This window comes from Sphaerodactylus townsendi, linkage group LG09, assembly GCF_021028975.2.
Source record: "Sphaerodactylus townsendi isolate TG3544 linkage group LG09, MPM_Stown_v2.3, whole genome shotgun sequence".
NCBI classification, from domain to species: Eukaryota; Metazoa; Chordata; class Lepidosauria; order Squamata; family Sphaerodactylidae; genus Sphaerodactylus; species Sphaerodactylus townsendi.
This window is the reverse complement of record NC_059433.1, coordinates 62,434,553-62,457,274: the sequence shown is the minus strand read 5'-3', so window position 1 is coordinate 62,457,274 and position 22,722 is coordinate 62,434,553. Positions and strand designations below refer to the sequence as shown.

Below are 22,722 nucleotides of genomic sequence, written 5' to 3'. Positions count from 1 at the left end.
AGCTGACTCTAACTGGGGAAAACATGCGGAAAATTGTGAAGGAAAAAAGTTGTGAAAAGGGTCAGAGGGCCAGGAAATGTCATTAATGCTGGGGAGGTGGAAGAGAAAAATCACTTCTGACTGAGGAGAACATTTTCGGGACCTTGCAGCAGCCGAAAGGCATGCAGAGAGCAAAGCATGTGTCCGTCCTACAAGCCAGCAACTGTGCCATGTGGCTCAACATCCTCGAGTCCAACCCGGGCGTTCGCTGATTCATTGGATCAAGGGCCACAAAGCCTCCGGGCGAAGGAAAACATCAACGGCGTCGTATCCGGAGCCGCCACTAGGCGGCGCGGGGTATCCTCCATCGCCCGGGAGTCGCAAGGGAAGGGTGTGCGGACGGGGCCATTTGTGCCGGCAGCAGAGGGGGGGAGCGATGGAGCGGGTTCCGCGCAGCCAGGCCTCTGGCGGGGCGGCCGTGTAGCGAGATGGGTCGGGGAGGCCTCGGTTGCAGCTCTGGGGTGGCGGCCGAGCAGAGCCGAGGCGACTGCGGGCCTGCGGCCGTGCCCGGCCGGCGGGGGGTGGTAAGGTGGTTGGTTGGGGCCAGCGGCGGCCGAGACGCGGCGGGGTCAGTTTTCTGGAGTGTTTGCCGATGTGGGAGGCGGCACCAAAGAGTCTCGGGGATCCAGGTAACCCAGGCCGGGGGGGCGGGGAGGGGCCTTGAGGTATTGCGAGGGGCTGGGCGAGACTAAGCGGGGCAAAGGGGTGGGCCGAAGTGGGAGAAGCGGCCGCCGTGGCGGCTGCCAGCAGGCGAGAGAGAGGCACCGCCTCCCTCACCTTCCCCTTCTGTCCCGAGGGTAGGAAGGAAGGGGCTAAGGGGGGAATGGCAGCGCCGACCCAGGCCTGGCCGAAGGAGTGACTTGCTGCGCCTCGGGTCTCTCTTTTCCCACTGCCGGCCCCAAGAAACGAGCCCCCCCCCCCCCAATGATGGGGAGTGGGTTGCCCGCTCTCTCGCAGTACAAGTCAGCCGCCCTTCGGGAAAGGGACAGCAGGTATTCAGGTGAGGTCCAGCCCTACCTGCGGGATGCTCGCCGCAAAGGCTCCTGGAGAAGGGAGAACGGCAGGGCCTGCAGTAAGTGGAATGGCCTCGTTTGGTGCCACTGAAGTGTCTTGGCATAAGTGTCCTTCTAACTAACAGTCATTCCCCCAAAGAACATAAAAGACATTGCCACGGTGCCCTAGTTTTATCCCTAGACTCAGAAAACGGGTAACTTGCTCAGTGGCTTTCCTGGGGCATTATCCCTGGAGGGTGTGACCTCTCAGGGATCGGATGGTTCAGCACTAAGTGAGAATGGGCATTGATTTGCATGGTTCTACAAACCTGCTTGTTGCTAGGTCAAAGAACCGATTGTGTGAATCCTGATTTGATATCCTCTGTTTTCTTATATAAGGGTGATAGTAACATTCAGGTCAGCATATTCAAGCGTGTTAACTGAATAAGGAATTCTTGCTTGGCCAAATAGTCCACTAGGTATAACTTCTCGTACGCCTTTTTTGTATATGATTTTGTGTTCATTTGTGTGAGTTTTGTTGTACTATGTCTTATCCATCCCCTGTTCAGGATAAAGATGACAGGAGATTTGTGAATTTATCCGCCAGTTCCTGGACTATCTTTGTTCTGGAATGCTCTGTTTGGGTCCAGGTTCCTGCCTATTTCTGTCCCCAAGGCGCTAGGACACAAGTGGAGTATTCTAGAACAAAGATGGTCCAGAAAATGGCAGGTGAATTCACAAATCTCCTGTCATCTTTATCCTGAACAGGATATATCTGGCTTTTGGAATGTTCAAATTCCTTGGAATTTCAATGCCAGCTCAGAAATCCTTGCAACAACTCTGTAAGGTAGGATGGTATTATTATCTCCATGCTGCAGATATGAGGGTGAAAACTGGTTTGCTTAAGGCAGCCAAGAAATTACATGGTTGAGATGAGAGCTAGACCAAGAATTTTGTGGTTTGCATTTTTGGCTGCTAAAATACCCAGGCTCTGTACAGCTTGATGCTTTCCGTTTAAGGTATTGTAATATAAGCTGAGCTTCAGGCTTTGTCAGACTTCTGTAGAATGGGAGTACTAAAGTTAGGAAGCAGCTACTGATGATGAAGAAGAAGAATTTGGATTTATACACCACCTTTCTCTCCTGTAAGGAGACTCAAAGTGGCTTACAAGCTCCTTTCCCTTCCTTTCCCCACAACAGACACCTTGTGAGGCCTGTGGGGCTGAGAGAGTTCTGAAGAACTGTGACTAGCCCAAGGTCACCCATCAGGAATGTAGGAGTGCGGAAACACATCTGATTTACCAGATAAGCCTCTGCCACTCAGGTGGACGAGTGGGGAATCAAACCCGGTTCTCCAGATTAGAATCCACCTGCTCTTAACCACTATACGGAGTGCTTCGTATACACGGAGTGCTCCACTACACGGAGTATATACGGAGTGCTCCACTACACGGAGCCCTTCGGGGATCGGGCGGTATACAAATTAAATAAATAATAATAATAATATACCATGCTGACTCTCAATGAGGACTCTTCATCAGATTCAGCCAGCTTCTTTGCTCTGTATCAGTCAGTTCCCTCCTTATTACAGCTTCTGTTCTATAGGCTTTTGCCTAATTGGGTCTCATGATCCCAAATATGTTTTGATGTTCATTGGAAACCCCTTCCGTTTTCACCTGTGGGAAAAACTGGTTGGATCCAGTTCCATGTGCATTCTCACCATTGCTATATACAAGACACCATTGAGAGTTTGTTTTCAGCTGATGTAAATATCACAATAGAATCTAGGCAAGGATACCTAATTTAGGTGTATTACAATTTTTTCTCAGTATCAGGTACTCATATATTCTGCTCTGTTCTTTGAAGTTGGTCAGATACTAAATAATTGATTAATGGAAGACCTTTTTTTTTTAACACTGGGGTTGGGTTGCAGGTCATATTTAACCTTTTCTTGGGGATGGAAGAATGGACAAAAGCAACACCACCACCTTAATGTATTTGTTATTGGTTTTATTCAGTAAAAAGATAATAATGGCACAAGTCAAAGTGCAGACCACAACGAGCAACTCTGGGCCTACTCTAATCCCAGCAACACTAGCCCCATCTGTAACGGCAACAAGTTCAGTAGGTCTTCAGCCCTCCTTGAATGGATCTGTTCCCAAGTTAGCCGTTGACTGTAATAATTCTGTAACCGGTCTAGTGGATTGTAACAACTTACAGGGTAAGTGGGTGATTGGTTTTAACTTTTTTGTTATTTGTGTAATTATCTTTAGGGTGATTGGAATAATCACACAATGGGCAGTTTACACAAAACTGCTATTTGTGTAGAAATGTTTAAGACTGCAGGATGTGATTCAGCTGCATTTCCTCCTCTAGAACAAAATGTCTCAGTCTTTTGGCAGTAAGTGGTACTTCTTTTGTACCTTGTAAATAAAGTGTAATTCCTGGTTTTTTTACATTGAAACACAAGCCCCAGAAAGTAAACCTGCAGTGAAAGTTTGTATTGAGGTTGAACAGGAAGACAATTTGGGGGAGAGAGATGAGAGAAAATACAGAGAAAATAAACTATTACCAAATCTGATGATATGCAAGCATTTTTGAGTTTAAGCCACAGAGATTTAGAATGCTTAGATAGGAGTAAAGAGAGAGCCAACCAGGAAAACAGTAAATGTTACACTTGGCTCTGTATTGGATGGCCCAGGCTAATCTGGTCTTGTCAGATTTCAGAAGCTAAGCATGGTTAATACTTGGATAGGAGACCACCACAGAATTCCAGGGTCTCTATGCAGAAGAAGGCAATATCAAACCACCTCAGTCTCTCACCTTGAAAACTACTAGTTTTCCAAAAGACATCTGTGACTTGAACGCACTTTACACACACACAAAGGCAAAGTACAAACAGGTTCTAAATTTCAGAACTGTAATTAACTTAAGTTAGAATGTTCTAATCAAATTTTTTATTGTAAGATTTTCTGAAAACTTCGGTTATAAAAATGTATGAACTTCTGTTGTCATAGAAAGTAATAACTCAAAATAACTGTGTACAGTAGATTGTCTGAGATATTCTAATTGAACCATATTTTTATTGTTTCTTCTTTACAAGTGTCTGAAAAGTATAAAAGCTTGTTAATTACTTATTTACAGTTCCTTTCCAAGATAACATGGCAAACCCCAAAGAGAAAACTCCAATGTGTCTGGTAAATGAATTAGCACGTTTCAATAGAATTCAACCTCTGTATAAGCTTCTGAATGAACGAGGACCTGCTCATGCAAAGGTAACATTTCTATTTTTGTTCTTTTCAACTTCTAAACTAGTTATTAAAGAGAATAATTTCTGCTTACTGCAATTTCCCTGATACCTGGTCCTAAGTAGCAGTTGTCACATACATCACTCCATACTCTGTTTTGTGTGAGTGTCATTAAGTTGCAGCTGAATTATAGTGACTCCAGTAAGGGACATTCAAGACAAGTGAGATGTAGAAGTGGTTTGCTTTTGCCTTCCTTTCTTTTGCAGTGGTTCTCAACCTTCCTAATGCCAGTTCCTAAGACCGGTGGAAATATGTGTTTTCCGAGGGTCTTAGGCGACCCCTGTGAAAGGGTTGTTCGACCCCCAAAGTGGTCGCGACCCACAGGTTGAGAACCGCTGCTCTACAGAGTCTTCCTTGATAATCTCCCTTCCAAGTACTCCCTTCCAAGCTTTTGGTAAGGTCAGCCATTGAGGGTGCCATCTTCTGCGCTCCATATTCTATTATTGGATCATACATTTCCATCGAACCACCCAGGTGTTATTACAGGGTCCAACTGATTTTAGAGCCAAAGTTGATGTCGTCATCTTATGTTTATTGATGTTTTCTTTGGAATTTTAATGTGATATTTTATTGCTTTGTGTTTTAATGATTGTACACCACCAGAGCCCCTTGGCGAAGGGGCGGTATATCAAGTTTGAATGAATGAATAGGCAGGCAGGCAGGCAGGCAGGCAGGCAGGCAGGCAGGCAGGCAGACAGACAGACAGACAGATAGATACTGATGCTGCTTAGCTTCCAAAATCTGACAAGATTATGTTATACAGGCCACCTTCCCTCTTGAGTTTACTTTCTAGAAATTTCTAAAAGGACATTGTTTACATCCCTTAAATTTGACCTGTTTTCTCTCCCTTCAACCCCTCCCCCGCTCTTGGAGGAGGAGAACATAGAACCAGGAGTTGCCACAGAGAGGGCTGGCTGATTGAGCTTGGAGAACCAACCATACAATATTTATTTTCAAGGCTGTGATAGAGTAATTTTAAGTGGTCTGAATCAGCTAGGTCAAAAAAATGAAGCAGTGCACTGTTAGTTCTTCAACTGTGAATGCTTTAAACATGAGAAAAAACTAGGTTCATTACACAAAGAAGTTTATAGCTGTCTCTCCAGTTGTACATTATAGAATAGATGTGATTGCTGGGAAGAAAAATAGACCTTGACAGAACTAGACTCCGATTATTAATAGGTCTAAAAATAAATAGGTCTAACAAAAAAATTCTGTGCATTCATCTGACTTCAGTAGTACTTCAAATATCTGTTATAACATTTATCCCATTCATGTGGTGCTGTTCCATGCCAGAAGTGTGGGCTTGATGTACAAATCAATAGTTCCCTTTTCTCAAAGGACATCCACACAGTGATAGTGGGAAATATGCCACAAAAGCTGTTCAATTTACACTACTTCTGAAAATATAGACATTTGGTGATTGTACCTCATCCCTAAATCAAAATTCGTTGTAGTCATCCCCTGGTATTTCGGCTTCGTTTTCATGACAGATCTAGGAACACAGTTATTTTGCAGGAGATTTGTTTCATGAGGTTTGATCTTACTGACATTTGTCTCTTATGTCTTTGAAGATGTTCACAGTGCAATTGACTCTTGGAGAGCAGACATGGGAAGCTGAAGGAAGCAGTATTAAAAAGGCTCATCATTCTGCTGCTAGCAAAGCTCTGAGTGAAACTGCTCTGCCCAAGCCAGCACCTAGACCACCCAAAAATAATGCCAATAACAATCCAGGTAAGACATATCCTACTTTTCATAGTATTTATCTATCTCTTTAGTTCGGGCCAGCTTGGTTACCCATACTTCAGCTGTGTTTTTGTTGAAAAACATAAGTAAACAGAATTATCTTCTTTCAATATGAACCTTATTTTGAGCCCGTGGTTATTCTTTTTTGTCAAAGCAGAAGTTATTGAGTTTTTTAATGTTTCGATGTGTGTGTATCTACAAGATTCAGCTAGGAGGATTTAGCTGTAAACAAGATTAGTTATCTGGCAAAAAATGCCATGTTGCAGCCAGACAGAAGAAACGAAGATAGAACAGATTGTTTTTCTTAATTTGATTCAGTTAAGTAAGGGCTCATTTTGGCATTTCTAATATCTTCTCCTCTCGATTCCGCTTCTCCACAGCCAAATGACATTGTAATTATAGTTAATAGATTCTTACCTGCTTTTCATGGTGCTCTAGTCATAGGGGTTTCCCCCCCATGTTTGTTTTCATTACACAATACTAATAAACTAAACAAATTACATGGTATCATCTGCTAAGATTTAAAAAAAATTGATTTGCACATTCAGTCTTTTTCTTAAATAGTTTCTTTGTAAAATTTACAAGTTAAAATTTCTGATTTCCAAATCAACATTGAATAAGAAATAAGCTTGGATTCAATGGAACATTTCAAAAAAATAGAAGGATTTTTGCCTTCAGGGTGTAATTTTTAAAATCTCCCCTTTCCCAGGAACAGCATTTCTGTGGGTATTTTGGGATTCAGTTGGAGGCAAGGAAATCACATTCTGCTTGTGGAAATCCCTTTTCGTATGGAAATTCTCTGGTGGATCCAAGCCAAGGATTTTTATTTCTTTTATTGTTCCATACTTTAATTTTTTCACTCATGTTCAATTGGTTGCAAAGGATTAGTTTCCTTTCAGAGTAAGATGCCTGCCAGTTTAGTTCTTAAATAATAGTTGACTTGTACTGCTGACATTAAAAAAATTGGGTACTGCTCTGCCACTTTTTCTCATTGCTTTAGTTTTTGTTTGTGGCAATTTTAATAATTGCAAAACAGTTCTAACAACATTTCAAAGTAGAAAGGGTGTGTATAAAATATCTTAAATCACAATAGGATTTTGTGAGGTAGTTACCCAATTTGCTGAATATAGTAGTGTTCCTTGTATTAGATCCTCCTTGTGGCTTGTGAAAATTTGTTTAATTTAGAGTAATGTTATCCAAATCTTATTTCTTGCATAGGCATTGAGATCTGTGGGTTTTGATTCTCTTTCTAGGCAGCTTCTGTCTAGACATTCTTTTTTAAAAAAAACCTTCCCTATTTATAACAGGGTACCTTTACTGTCCACTTTGTGGATGAAACTGCCTTATGTGAAGTGAGACCATTAATACATTTAGCCAAGTAATGTCTGTATTGCCTAGCAATGACAACAGCACAGGCAGAAAATGTTCCCTGTTTTGCTATTTGGATTTATTTTCATTAGAGAGGTAAGGATTGTATTTTTTTTCTCTGTCTGTGTATTTGTGTAAAACACTGTCAGGTCAGTCCCAACTTATGGCAACCATATGAATTAATCATATATATACAGATGGTGGCCATATGGCCATCATCTGTGAATATCTAAATCTGCATATCAGGGCCACACTTACCCAAAACAAAATGTTTCTGTTTACAGAAAAATGTGACATTTTAAAAATATATATTGTGGGGTTTAAATGCCCCACATACAAAACATAGGTCTGTGAGCAAGCACAGAGAATGCACATACCTCCAGTATGGTTTGTGGTGGAATGTGGTCTCCATAGTGGAACATTTGTAATCCTCCTCCTCCATCCTCATATATTCTAATAGCAAGTTCGGCCAAATGTGAGGATACTTTAATTAAGTGACTGGAGCTGTGAATGGGCAGGACAGGTCTTCCAATAAACCTGAACAATGCCCCAAGTTTGCAGAAAAATCTGAAATCTAAAAAAAAAATACATGAGGTTTTTAAAAACAGTTTCTATCAGAGAAGAGTAATTTAAGCTGCTTTTGTCCCCATTGTGGCGAAAGATGATATAAAAATGAAGTAAGTAAGTAATAAATATAGCTGAAGATGGTCAGCAGATAAAAGGTAGTTTGGTGAATGGCTGAGGAGGAGAGAATGAGGCAGGGGAAGGGAAGAGGATATGGCGGTTGTTAGAAGGGAAAGAGGGAATAGTGTGGAGAGAAGGAGAGAGAGAAAAGTGAGGTACCCCTCCACAAGTCCTTGAGAGTTCCCTACCATGCAAGTGAGTCTGGCTCAGTGGTTGACACCACAAAACTGCACCCTGGTTTAATTCTAGACAACTGGAGGATTCTAGATTTGGTTTGTCTCAGTAAAGAGCATGCAGAGAGGGGCAGGACCCTTTCCAGGGCTGGGTTTACTTTTTGAGGGAGGAATTATTGGGGCCAGGCCTGGCAGCAACAATTGTAAGACTTGATACCATCAGACTTGCATGATTCATCTAGGCCTGGCTGCTTGCTACTGTTGAACAGCAGGCATCCTATGAAAGCCTGTGTGGTGCAGCAGTTGGAGCTTCAGAAGGGCCTGAAGGTCTAAGACCCAGGTTGGAATCTCCATCTGACTGCATAAGTCATGCAGGAATAAGAAAATCTGTAGTAATGGTGCTAAAATTTATCTTGCAGACTTTTAATTTGTTCTTTCCCCAGTGAGTTCAGAGTGGCTCAGTCCTGTCTTCTTCGAGGTTGATTATGCCGAGAGTAAGCATGTGGCCCAAGGTTACCTAGTGAGCTTTGGGACAGAGTAGGATATTTTACCCTGGATGTTAAATCCTTGCCTGACTCTCTAACCACTAAACCACATTGTGGGTGTAAGTAAGTGCTGCCAAGTTGCTTTACCTAATGTAAACCCCATGAATTAATTACTTTCAAAATGTTTTATCAGCAGCTTTGCTCATATCTTGATCTTGTTTTAGCAGAGAAAATAGGGAATCTCCATCTTCTGCTTAAGGTCTATTTGATTTTTGTATTGCCTGCCCAGTGATGTCCGCATGTACAATCAGTTGCTTGAAACATGTGTTTACATTGTTGTCTTCACAAAATTCTATGCGTTGTTCTCCTGCTTCATTTAGTACTCCTTGCCCAAATTTTCCAACAATGTTTTGATTTTTCCTTGTTTTCCGCTTTTGTATTCCAGTCTGCTATGATTATCTGCCCCTCTTGTTTAGGTGGATGATCAATTTCTTGAGCACTTGCAGTCTTTTCAGTTTTCTTCCTCTCCAGTGTCCATGAAGTCAAGTCTGATCGATGTTATTCAGTCAGACTTTGTATTGTAGCCTGTGATTGCTTGTTCTATATCAGGGGTAGGGAACCTGCGGCTCGAGAGCCGCATGCGGCTCTTCTGCCCTTGCACTGCGGCTCCACGAGCTGAGCCGCCAGCCCCATCCTTACCCGCCCTCCAGGCAGCAGGGCGGGCGCACCAACTGCCCGTGGTTGGCTAGGCCGCGCTGCGGGCTTCCCCTCTCGCCCGCCCTGTTCAAGCGGGGCGGGCGCTTTCCCGGCGGCCGGCGAAGCCGAGCCGCTGGCCCCATCCTTGCCGGACGCATCCATGCGCTTCTCAGAATGAGCAGAGTAAAAGGTTAAAAAAACCCAATATATATAGTGTTCTCTTTATTTTAAATGTCAAAAATTATTTGCGGCTCCAAGTGTTTTCTTTTCCCGTGGAAAACGGGTCCAAATGGCTCTTTGAGTGTTAAAGGTTCCCTACCCCTGTTCTATATCTTGCCCATTAGATCAACTTCATATATTTTATTTGTCATTTCCTGAGTAAAAAACTTGGTAATTTTCTGACTGAATATGCCTTTATCCTAAACTAATCCTAAATGCACTTTATTTCACTCACTCCAAGGATCAAAAAGTTTAAATGTTCAATTTATTGATTTACAATTTCAAACTTCCCTTGATTCATTCTTCTCAAGTTCCATGTTCCTATTATATGTATCAAACAGCTTGGACTTGCCGTTTTCATCCAGTCATTTCAATGAATAAACATCCTTTCAGCTTCAATCCAGTTACTTCATTAAGAATAGCACTACTTGTACTCATTGCATACTTTTCTCCAGTAGCTGATTGAGTACTATCTAACCTGGGGGTCCTGTCATCTAGCACTCTGTCTTTTTTCATTTTGGATTGTCCCATAGTAGTGTTTTTAAGGTATGAGATTATCAGAAGTGGTTTACCATTTCTTTCTTCCGCACAGTACTAGCCAGGGTTAACTGAAGTAGCACTGCCATTTTCTATGTTAAATCCTTCACCAGAGTCACCTTCTACCAGAGGTGAAGCTATAAGGGGGCTGGAGTTCAGGCTGAAAAAAGCCATAGTGGGAACTACACTACCCAGGAGACGTTGCGAGCCCCAAGTAGGGCTTTTTTCAGCCTGAACTTTTTCAAGCCGAACTAAGGTAAGTGGGGGACACGGGGGGTGGGGGGGGCAGGGTGCTGCGGGGGAAAACACAGAGTCCACCCTGGGCGCAGTTTGGCCCAGCTACGCCTCTGCCTTCTACTACTGCCCTTCAACGATTTCTTCCATCACCATTGTAACTGTCAATTCTTTTTTGCGGATGTGGTCGTTGATTCCGGAAATAGATGAATGCAGCTTAGTCTGATGTCTCAGCTGTGACAATTCTGCCTTGAGTGACTCTGTTAGGAGTTTAACTTCTCGAATGTGTTGAATGTGTACTGCTGTCAGCTTCATTGATGTAAAATAAGCCCACTTACACATGAAGGTGTGCTTTCCTTATACTAAATACAAAATTCTGATTAGAACATTCTCATGATATAACCTGATGATGTTTTGAGTATTTTACAGTCACTTTCCAAGCATGCAATTTGAGTAGGGCTTAGCCTTCCCTTCAACCATGGTCCTAATTGGGTACATCTACTGTGTTTCTCCAAAAATAAGACAGTGTCTTATATTAATTTTTGCTTCCAAAGATGCGCTATGTCTTATTTTCAGGGGATGTCTTATTTTTCCACTCCACAGCTGCATGCTCTGGTGTTCTGTTCGACGGGCATGCTTCCAAACAAAAACTTTGCTACATCTTACTTTCGGGGGATGTTTTATATTTAGCATTTCAGCAAAACCTTTACTACGTCTTATTCTCAGGGTATGTCTTATTTTTGGAGAAACAGGGTAGTAAGTAACTTTAAATAAATGTAATATCTGGTTGGACTCACAGGATGAAGGACTGCCTGGTTGCTTCTTGTAGTACTTCCTCTTCTGGTGACAGCGATGAGAAAACAAATGTGTTTTTGATTTGCTGAAAACACCTTAGTGAGCAACATTATGATGTCTCTAATTTTTCTCCAGCAGGTTAAACAAGAAAAGAATGAGATATATTATAGTGTCATTGTATAAAATACTGTAGAACTTTAACATCTACTCTCTGAATATTACAGAATTATCTCACCATTTAGAAGATAATAGAGTAACTGAGTAAAGTAAAACCAACACAACCTTTATAAAATATTGACAAATTGATGAAAATTCAAAGGTTTTGTTTATACATTACTCACCCAATGCAATGCATTGTACTAACTTTAATAACTTTAGAGGTTAATAAATCAGAGTAAAGAGAATTTTTAAAAGTTTGTTACTGTAGCTGTTTTTCTTGTGCATGCATTATATTACTTTTTCTGTAAATGTATTAGGATATTATCCAAAATCAAACAATTTAGGTTCCTTTCATTTCAGTAGGTTAGTTAAGTAGCAGGATTAAGCAGATGCTTAAAACTTCCCAGTTTAGTCATTGGACTTGACTTTGGCTAGATGACACCTTTGTGTTTTACACTTTGACATAGGCATGGTTCTGACATAATGACAAATCTTGGTTTACTGCTACGCATACAATCCTAGGGGGCTTCAGGTTCACTGTATGAATATTGTTTCTCTTTTTCTCTTATATGTGGTGATCTCATTAATTACATCTGTGACAAAACATAGTTTACTGTTGAATATGAACTAGTCTTTTTTGACCTGCCTTATTTCCTTATCAAAGTGGAACCCTAGGCAAATTGGAATAAATTAAAACCATAATACATTGCAATAATACAAACAGTAAGAACAAATTCTGATCTGTGAATGAAACCCCAAGAAATATACTTTGTTGTTTTTGCAGATACCATCCCTACATTCTCTCAGCTGGTACTAAATATTGTCTCAAAAACTGCGTTCTACAGTACACTGTATTCACAATATAATAAAGTTGAGGTGGGGGCTACCCTTACTTTATCCAGTAAGTTGTCGTTTGCTGAGCATACTGCTCTTTGTGGACATATGAGGAGAGGCAGACTTATACATACAAAGGTCTGAGACCATTTGGACTTTAAATGTTAGTACTAGAACCTTGAACCTGATTCGGACTCCACCTGGAGTCCATGCAGCTGACAGAGCAAAAGCTGGCATCCCAGCAAGGACCTGGGCAGCTACATTTTGCACCACCTGAAGTTTCTGGATCAGTTTCAAGAGTGAATTACAGTAATCCAGCCTGGATGCGACCATTGCAAGGATCACTGTGGCTAGGTCAGGGTGGAACAGGTAGGGCTCCAGCTGCCTAACATGGCTACGTGGAAGAACTACGTAGAAATTTGGCCGATGCTTGGCCTCCATGGAAAGGGATGATCTAGGATCACATCCAGACTCTTCACTGATAGCTTAGATGTCAGTTCCACACCATCAAGAGCTGAGCTGGCATCCCAACCATGCATCTCTTTGACAGCCACAGGACCTCCATCTTTGATGGATTTAATTTTGGTTGGCTCTGCTTTATCCATCCCCCCACGGCTCCTTTGATGTTTGAGAGCAAAGACTTTCAAAACCACTGTACATTTTGTTACACTAGTTGCCCAGCAGAGGGCTGCAGTGCCCATGGTATGATTCAGAGTTCCTAAATCATGAGGAGCAACATATATAAATATATATATTTTAACGTGACATATTTGTAAAACAACATACGGGTTTTGATTTGTGTTCTAGTCATTATAGAAGTAGTTACCATTAATATAACTGATCTTAAAGCACCACCAGTGTTAATACCATTTTTCTGTTTTTTTGTCAAAGCGAGATGAGCAGCTTTTACAATTGTAGCAGATTATTACCCCCAAAATGCACAAGATTGTTATTTGTTGAGACAATATATTGTCCAGATCCCAAAGGTAAAAGAGCTGTGATGAATGAAGAAACATCTTCTCAATCCATGTGAGGGATTTTTAGCCTATTAACTATACATATAGGAATCTTCCCATATTATATAGTTCCTGAATGTAAGACTGTTTTCACATCTTAATGTTAAACCTGTTTCTATTATGGCTTTCTGGCTTGACTCCTATGCAGTTTTGTGAACAGAGTGAAGCATGTGGAGAAAGATTTTCCTGCCTTTATTGAGCCCCTGGAAACTCTGCTCTTGAAACCCTGGTGAACAGCATAGCAGGAAAATTGAGGTCTGCAGTGGGTGGGTGGAATCATCCAAGAATCATCTTGGTCTTCTGCCCGTGGAAATGCCCTTCTGTCTTCTAAGAGCAGCCATAGGATCCAAGATCCTATTATGTTTTATTTTTTGTACCTTTTGATAGGTGTTACTATTTCAGAAATCACAATAAATTATGTTTTTAAAATAAACAATTCCAAGTAAACAGTTCTAGTGTGGTAATGTTAAATGTAACATGAGAAGCAAGATAGAAATCCTGATTCGTGTATGGAAAAATGTGTGTGTTTGGCTTCCTTTTAAAGGAGTCATTGCCCCCACCTCCATAAACTCCCTCTGTAACTCTGCAATACTTTCTGATCCTCAGTAGTTTATAGCTAATTCTTTAAAAAGTGAGATTGGTCTTTTTATGTACAGCATGGTTGTTATATTTTTATTGTTCTTTCTTTCGACAGGTAGTATTACCCCCACGGTGGAGCTGAATGGTCTTGCCATGAAAAGGGGAGAGCCTGCCATCTATAGACCACTAGATCAAAAGCCAGCCCCCAACTACAGAGCAAATTATAACTTTCGAGGCATGTACAATCAGAGGTTTGTTCATTTCAAGTGCTTTTCTGTTGCTTTTCAAAATATAGCAAGAGTTGGGGCAATCTGAAGGCACGTGTTTAGTTTTTCATTCTGTGTATTGCTTTTCATTGCTGATACTGATATCTACTTCAAGTGTTCCCTGGGTTTTCCTTTCCTTCTGGATGAGATTGAGAAACTGCATCTGGACGCCTAGTAGGAAACGGAATTGTTCCTCCATCCCAGTAGATATGTATGGTATTCTTCAGATTGCAGATGTTGTTAGTTGATAGCTTATAAAAATTCATTTCATATTTTGCAAACTTTTCATTTAAGACCTTCCAAGGAATGCATATGATCTCTCCACAGTTGTTATATGAGAAAGCCTTACTTTTCAAGCTGGACACTTTTAAAAGTCTGAACATTTTTAGCAGTTTGTGAAAGTGAATTATAGAAGTAGTTTTGGCAGTTTAGAATTCTAGAACTTCCTTATTCATCTGGGTATTTTTCTTTTCTAGGAAAGAGTTTCTAAACATTTTGAAGTGTGTTCTTTCTTTTGTGCTTGTTAGACTTGCTAATTTCAGTATGATTTCATAATCTGGTCATTTGAGGACATATAATTCTTGGCTGATGTTGCATATGTTATTTTCTACTTTCACACCATGTTTTACTGGGATGGAAAACTGCAGGGGCATTCTTAGACAATGGTATCCGTGGGGATCGTTGTGGCTCCATGGTGAAATCTTTGATCAATTATTTGATTACTTCAGATACGTAGGCAAAGGGAAGACAGAAGAGAGAGCCCACTCTAAATTCCTATTCCCAATTGTAGGGTTTGGTCTATGGCATCAGATGATATGTTTCAACCAATTAGATCATTCCTTCTTAGGAATCTTCCAGAAAACACTCACAACTGTGACGGTACAGTCGCATCACATGTACAAAAACATTTGATTCTGTCTTCCTATCTCCCTGTAGGGACCCTTCAGGCAACTTCTCTCTATGTTAAGTGATGTCAAGTCTCTTCTCTTCTTACATATACCAACCCTATGAATTAATGTTTTCCAAAATATCTTATCATTAACAGTCTTGCTAAGGTCTTGCAGACTGAGGGCCATAGCTTCCTTTATGGAGACAACCAATCTCATGGGGAGTTTTCCTCTTTTCCTGTTGTCTTCATCTTTTTCTAGCATTATTGGTTTTTCCAGTGCCTCTTGTTTTTTCATTATGTGACTAAAGTATAGCAGCTTATACTTTTAGGGGGAGTTCAGGCTTGATTTGATCTAGATCCCACAGATTAAAAATATTGCTAAGTGAGTAATTTTTTTGAGTAATTTTCCTAGGCCATCAGAGGGCAGTATGATTTTTTTTGTATTTAGCTTTTCTTGCAGAAGGTTGATTCAAATTTGGATTACTCATTAAGAACATAAGAAAGATCCTGCTGGATCAGACCAGGGTCCATCTAGTCCAGCACTCTGCTACTCACAGTGGCCCACCAGACACCTTTGGGAGCTCACATGCAGTATGTGAAAGCAATGGCCTTCTGCTGCTGCTGCTCCTGAGCACCTGGTCTGCTAAGGCATTTGCAATCTCAGATCAAGGAGGATCAAGATTGGTAGTCATTGCATCACTTACTAATCTTATCTTAAAGCTATTAGAAATAGATAACTGCAAAGTTCAGTCACAATGTTTTTCAAAGTATTTTTAAACAATAGACAAGACTATAACAGTCTATCTCAAATGCATGCAGGATTAGAACTCCAGTGAAATAAACAGTCAAAAAACTGCTCTGGTAAGCTGAATAGGGGAGGCTTAGCAGGACCAGATGGGAGTAAGTGCAAATCACAAGGTGAGGAAAGTGGTCAGATCAGTAAGCAGAATCAGGATAAGTCAAAAGCAGCCCACATCACAGCCAGCAAGATATCGTACCAGTAACGAGCAGAAGACAAGTTAGGAAACAAGAACAGTAAGTAAGTAGTTTTAGTTGGATCCTGTACAGGACTGTAGGCAGATGGTTACTGGTAGGCAGGTCATGGAGCAGAAAATGATTGCTTGATCAGGTAGATAATTTCCTAGGCAAAGCCCTGTAGAGTTTACCCTCAGGATCCCCATCCAGAGGCCTCAGCGACTGAATGCTGTACCACTTCACCGTTGCTCTGCTGCCTCCAAGAGGGCTTCTCAGCAGTGCAGGGAGGCAAAGGCTGCTCCTCTGGCAGTGCAGGGAGGCAAGCATACTGGCAGGTGAAGGTCAGTTCCACCCTTCGGCCATGCCAGTACAGCTTTTTGTACTGGTGAACTTGGAGACGAGTGGCAGCTTCTGAGTCCGGCACTACAGAGCTGTGGAGCGCTCTCCACCAGCACATTTGCCCCTTGTGCCAGCGGAGTGGGCACCCACAGGGGTGCAGGGGTGCGTTGGCTCCAGAGAGGGATGTGCCTCCTCCAGATTGTGCTGCAAGAGTGCTGGTGTAGGACAGAGTAAATCAAATAGGAATCCATTCAAAATTAGCAGATCGTGTACTGATTTTTAAAAAAAACTTCGAAGGAGTTATCTGTCCTGTCTGTTTTTTTCTGTGTAGCAATAAACAGGTATGCTTTTCCTTGGTATGCTGAATGTCAGCCTGACAGAAGTATAGAACTTAAAAAGAAAATTTCCCCAGTGTTTGTGTGTGTACAAGCACAGAGGAACAATTGTGGAAACATTTGCAAAAGTGAAATCTCCTCTTGAACTACTTATCAAGATCCAAGTGCATCCTGAAGAACTTTGGGGGTGGCAGATTGAGCGATCGATCGATCGATCGATCGATCATTCATTCATTCATTCATTCATTCATTCATTCATTCATTCATTCATTCATTCATTCATTCATTTATTTATTTATTTATTTATTTATTTATTTATTTAATATATTCGATTTAATAAACTGCTCTCCCCTGAAGGGCTCAGAGCAATGTACAGGTTAATAAATAACAGAAGACAAAACATCGAATAACATCATTAAAATGCATAAAACCAATAAAAATCAGTAGCACCAATACAGCCCACCCACAATTTGGTGGATGGGGTCTGGTCCTAACCCCAGGAGAGGACTGGCAAGTTGCCGAAGAAAATCAGATGGTACAAAGGGCATCAGGAAGGGGTGGTAACTCAGTGGCCAGCCCCCCCAAAAGCCCGATGGAACAGCTCAGTTTTATAGGCCCTGCAGAACTCCCCAAGGTCCTGCAGGGCCCTATCAGCTAGAGAAAGAGTGTTCCACCAGGCAGGGACCAGGGCCGTAAAAGCCCTGGCCCTGGTAGAGGCCAGTCGCATCATAGAGGGGCAGGGAACCACCAACAGATTCACCTCTGCTGAACGGAAGGAGTCAGGACATATGGGGTAAGGCGGTCTCGACCTCAAGTTCACTCCAGCAGGGTTTTTCAGGCTTCCCTACTGCGGTATCCAAGTCCTGATGGCTGAGTTTGATAAGAAGTGAGCTACTGTGAAGGCAAAGATATTAGTTAGTTCAGGCCTACCTATCCCCACCCCTTCCTTGGACTGGCAAATGGAGAAGTAGATCAATATTCCTTAATTCCTTGTGTAATCTAATCTGCCTACCTGCCATCATAACATCACAGTTTGAAACCAAATTGTTCATTATTATCTACATAATACCTTTAGCTTTAGCTTGTTTACTATCAACATGTACCTCCCTCTCCCACATACATTGTGTTAAAGGAAGTGTGGTCTACAGCTGTGCTAAGTATTTCTTTCTAAGAAAGGAAAAGGAGAAAGTCAGTCCATTTCCTGTGTCTTTTTAAAAAGTAGAAACATCTGTTTAAGAAAGCTCTCCCTGGAGCACTGTGGCAAGGGAGCCTGCAGGTGATGCGCTGTGCTATTGCCAGTACCTGTCACTTCGGAAAATAGTGATTAGCTTTAGGACTTTGGAACAAATAAACAACATTTGTGTGAATCTGCCTAGAAAAAAAAATACTATTTTATGCATATTATTCATGTTCAAAAATATACATATCATATCTTAAAATATGGATTTGTGTTGAGAATGGGAAGACTATTACCTGGACTTCCACTGTTCTTTGGTCTCTGGTCTGAGGACTGTTTTATCTGTCTCATTTTCGTGTGCTTGCGACGTCTTTTTGCCCTGGCTTGTGTTTGGGTGCTTGTATTTAATTATTTGATGGTTATGATGGGTAGACGGAGGCAGAAAAGCATAAATCTAAAGTGTTAATCCCTCACAGAGCCTGAATGTGTGACAGGCTGTGAGTGGAGTTTTAAAAGGAGTCAGAGCTTCTGACAGGATTATGAGGAGTTCAGTTCTGAGTTTCAGAGAGAACAGACATGTTTTTAGTGTCTGTGGAGTTGGCAGTAGGACTGTATTGGGGAAAAAGAGTCTTTAGCCAAGAAGGGGAATTTACTTCTAGGGAGAGAAGAATTCCTAGCCCAGGGTTTAAGAACAGAACTAGTTTGCCTTCAGGATGGAGTGAGCAGAACTGAGGGAACTGACTTAGAGAGTGTTTGTGTCACAGAGGGGAAATTTACACTGTGTGTGGAAGAGGTGTTCCCATCTCTAGTTCTGTAAAAAGGTTCATTAGAAAGAACTAGGTGGTTACATTAGAATCAGTCATCACTGCAGAACACGTTGATATACCATGGTTCAGTTTTCTGAGCTAAAAAAAATCGAACATTGATGCCCATTCCTATGAATAATTTCACCTAAATAATTTGGTTGGCCTTTGTAACATCAACAGCAGAAATATAATACTAAACTAAATAATTGAAGCACTTCATTTTTTCTTTTACATACCCACTATGTTGGCTAGTACAATGTTCTTTTCAGTTTTATGTAGGAAGAAAATAATCTTGCACTTGGATATACAGCACCATTATGTTCCTTTGCCCTAATAAGCATTTGGAAAATGTTCTCCCTAACCACTTACTGACCACTCTGCGTTCTGTTATGATTGGTAGTAATACGGTTCATGGGAAATGTTATTCATTGAGGGAGATAAAACACTTGGATATTCAGGAACAACAGAATCCTTTGCTTTAGAGCAAAGCTGAAGTACCATTCAAAACCTAATTATAATATTTTTATAAACCATCTTTTTCATATTAACCCTTAGCCGAGCTCTGTAAAGTTACTATAATTACTTCTTTAGTTTCCATCAGTATGTCTTCTCTCCCTTCAAGGCTAAGCAACAGAGAGACAGTTGCAAAAGTATCTGCATTTGCACTGCATCATGAGAAACAGATGAATTACCAAATGAGGGGGGTGACTGGACATAGGGAGAATTAGAGGAGGAAGGCAAGCTTAGTGATCGCAACTTGATGAATTATTGAAATGCTAGTTATAACAGTATGGATATAGGTTCTGTGTTTATTGCAATGGCGTAGTGCCAACGGGGAAGGGGGGCATGACGCCCCGGGCGGCGGCGTGGCCAGACCATGGAGGTGCTGTGGCAAGGGCGTTCCAGGGCAGAGGCGGGCGGCACTGCGGCAGGGGCGCAGGGCACGTGCGTGCCCCAGGCGCAGTTCCCTCTCGCTCCACCCCTGGTTTGTTGTGACAGCAAAGATTGTTCACTTTTACATTTACACTGGTTTTGGCTTGTAAATCGTCCTAACCTCATATCACCAATCATTTGTCATAGAGCTTCTCTTTTTCTTTTATTACTTTTTTAGCTGTGTTCCTAAAACCTAATGTTAAAGTTAGAAGCAGATATTTGAAAACAGATTTATCATGCAACCATAGTTATTATAGAACTTGGATTTGCTCCAAACACCTCTTGAGAAAATACTTGGTAGCAAACCTGGATTTATCGTTACATAATGTGTGAAAGGGGCTTTAGATAATAAAAATTCTTGCAAAGTAGGTATTCATAGACTTATTTAATCTTGGGTTTGCTGAGGCATATTGGGGAACATTTCCTTTGCCCTTGTAAAGCTTGTATGAACCTATAGAAGTTAATGGATTTGACTGCTTTTTTTGGTATATACACATGCTGTTATTCTCTGTTCTTTTTTCTTCTCTTTAAATCACATGCTTCCTTTCCCTATTTTTCAGCATGCTTTTGTCCTCTCTGTCCCTTTTAAAAATAGATAACCAGGCTTTTGCTGAACCATTCCTTCTCCATTAAAAGCAGAGCTTATGAACTTGCTGAATCAGCTTTTGGAATGGGTGCGGGTTACGAATACTGAATGCTTAATATGCATTTCAACTACTTTCTGAAACCTATTTGCCAGAAATCTGGCACAGCATTCATAGTGTAATACCCATTAACATAATATGACTTTTAATATTATGTTCCCTTTTTTGACAGTCAGCTCTGAGGAGCCTAATGGTTTTAGCTTATTGTGTTTTTTTAAAGAACATTGTTGTTATGCAGCTGAAATTAACATTTTAGTTAAGGCCTGCATTATGCAATTTAGTTTGAAAACACAGTTTTGTGAAAACAGTGACATTCGTGTTACTAGCTCTTTCCAGATTGCTTAGAAAATACCGTGTTGTGAAATAAAATTCTTATCACCAGCTTTCAATGTAAAACATTTCATAGCTGAATCACTTGAAAAATCAGATATGTAAAAATCGCGTGCTTTTCTATAGTAATACCACAAACAGATAATGTTAGCATTAGTCTTGAATTATTCCACACTAGCTGTTTAATTGGAAATGGCAATCAATCATTCACTCAGTTTTCAAAAAAGAATCTAGATGACATAATTGACAATATGTTACATTAGATATTCTTTCCCTGTTATCTTCCCATCTTTTTAAAGACCTTATTTGTAGAGATTCTTAAAAAGCCAAATCAGACTTCCATAGTGAGGATCTCCAGTGTAGACAAGTCAAAGCACTAATGACATTTCCAGCCATTTTACCCTTTAAAGTTTTCTCTTTTCCTTCTGCTTCTAATTCTTGTTATCTCATGCAGAATTCCTGAATAAATTATTATCTGGGAAAATTAAGGAAGATTAAGTACAGCAAAGCTGTTGTTCATTTTTAAAATACAATTAATTTGTTTACATATTCTGGTATTTAGATTCATTACACGGAGTTAGATTTTTATAGTGTTCTGCTGCTGTAATGTTTGATTTTATTGCTTTATATTGAGTGTTGTTAAATTGTTTCCAACTCATGATGACACTATGAATCAGTGTCCTCCAAAATGTCCTATCATTAACAGACTTGCTTAGGTCTTGTAAACAGTGACTTCCTTTTTACAGTCAATTCATCTCATATCGAGTCTTCCTATTTTCCTGCTTGGTTTGATCTAGAATCCACTTATTTGGTTGAGAAGGGTTGGCAGTTCATGGTGTCCATAAAACTCCCAATAACAGTGCCCTAGGTACAGTAAAAACACTGGCCCTGGGGCACTGTTCGCACAGCAGACGCTGCTACATCGTACCACCAAACCGGTGCAAAAACTCTGATTTTGAACCTCACTCAGGGAGCGAGGTTTTTCAAAAGCAGTGTCTTCCACCTGCTGTCGTGCAAACGGTGGCGGGTGGAAGGTGGCATTGTCCCCACACCCGCCCCAAACGGCTCCTTACCTCCTCCTGGCTTCTATTGCTCTGTGGAGGCCAGGAGACACACCTCCTTGCCTCCGTCCCTGCAGTCATCGCTCTGGCCATGGGGGCATGTCCCCTGGCTTCCACAGAGCAGCAGAAGCCAGGAGGAGGTAAGGAGCCATTTGTGGGGCTGTACAGCCGTGCGGAGTCTGCTCTTCCAGCTGCGCAGCCAGTGGGGCCGTTTGTGTGAACAGCCCGGGGGCTTGCATCGACATGAACCATGCCGATTCAGCCATGCTGCTCTGCTGCAGAAACAGCCCACATTTCAAAGGAATCTACTTTCTTCCTGTCAACTTTCTCATTGTCCAGCTTTCATACCCATACATAGTAATATGGAAACTATGGCATAAATTAACTTGATCTTGGTTACCAGTGATGCATCCTTACGCTTAAGAATTCTTTCTAGCTGCTTCATGACTGCTCTTTCCTAGGTTCAGTCTCCTTTGGGTCAATGTTGGAGCCAAATAATAGAGTGTTCAACAGTTTCCACTTCCTCATTACCCATCCTAAAGCTGAGTCATTCTCTAGTAGTCATTACTTTTGTCTTTTTGATGTTCAGCTGTAATCTTGCCTTGATACTTTCTTCTTTCACTTTTGAGTATTGTTTCAAATCTTTTCTATTTTCTGCCACTAATATCTATCATCAGCATACCTCAAATTATTAATGTTTCTCCCCCCATAAATTTCACTCCCCTGCATCTAAATCTAATCCAACTTTCTTTATGATATGTTCTGTACACAGATTGAATAGATAGGGAGATAAAATACATCCTCGTATGATACCTTTGCCAATGGGGAACCATTCTGTTTCTCCATATTCTATCCTAACAGGAATCTTTTGTCCAGAGTATAATTTGTGTATCAAAATAATCCGATGCTGTGGCTCCACCATAGCTTTTCATGATCCATGCAATCAAAAGCTTTGCTGTAATCTATGAAACACAGGCTGATTTTCTTCTGAAATTTTCTTGTATGCTCCAGTAATCACCAAAAATTTGCAACTATTATCAATAACAAAAATCACTAAACAACAAAACCTCAAAATTAAAAGCTAAAATTACTAAATACCCCCACTTC

The 22,722-nt window shown here is 41.1% G+C and overlaps 1 protein-coding gene across 7 annotated transcripts in view; it reads left to right on the top strand.

The window, feature by feature from the left end:
• Positions 1-381: 381 nt before the first annotated feature.
• The window catches only part of STAU2 (staufen double-stranded RNA binding protein 2), a 180,720-nt gene continuing 158,379 nt past the window's right edge, over positions 382-22,722 (top strand). For 3 of the 7 annotated variants that reach the window (XM_048507533.1, XM_048507531.1, XM_048507526.1), the window contains exons 1-5: positions 384-668; positions 3,049-3,251; positions 4,175-4,305; positions 5,910-6,069; positions 13,976-14,111. In XM_048507533.1, the coding sequence (XP_048363490.1) occupies positions 3,062-3,251; positions 4,175-4,305; positions 5,910-6,069; positions 13,976-14,111 (617 nt within the window). In that variant the 5' untranslated portion in view covers positions 384-668; positions 3,049-3,061. Of the gene's footprint in view, positions 669-752; positions 1,112-3,048; positions 3,252-4,174; positions 4,306-5,909; positions 6,070-13,975; positions 14,112-22,722 lie in introns of those variants that run through there. The other 4 variants (XM_048507530.1, XM_048507529.1, XM_048507528.1 and 1 more) reach the window with 4 other exon arrangements.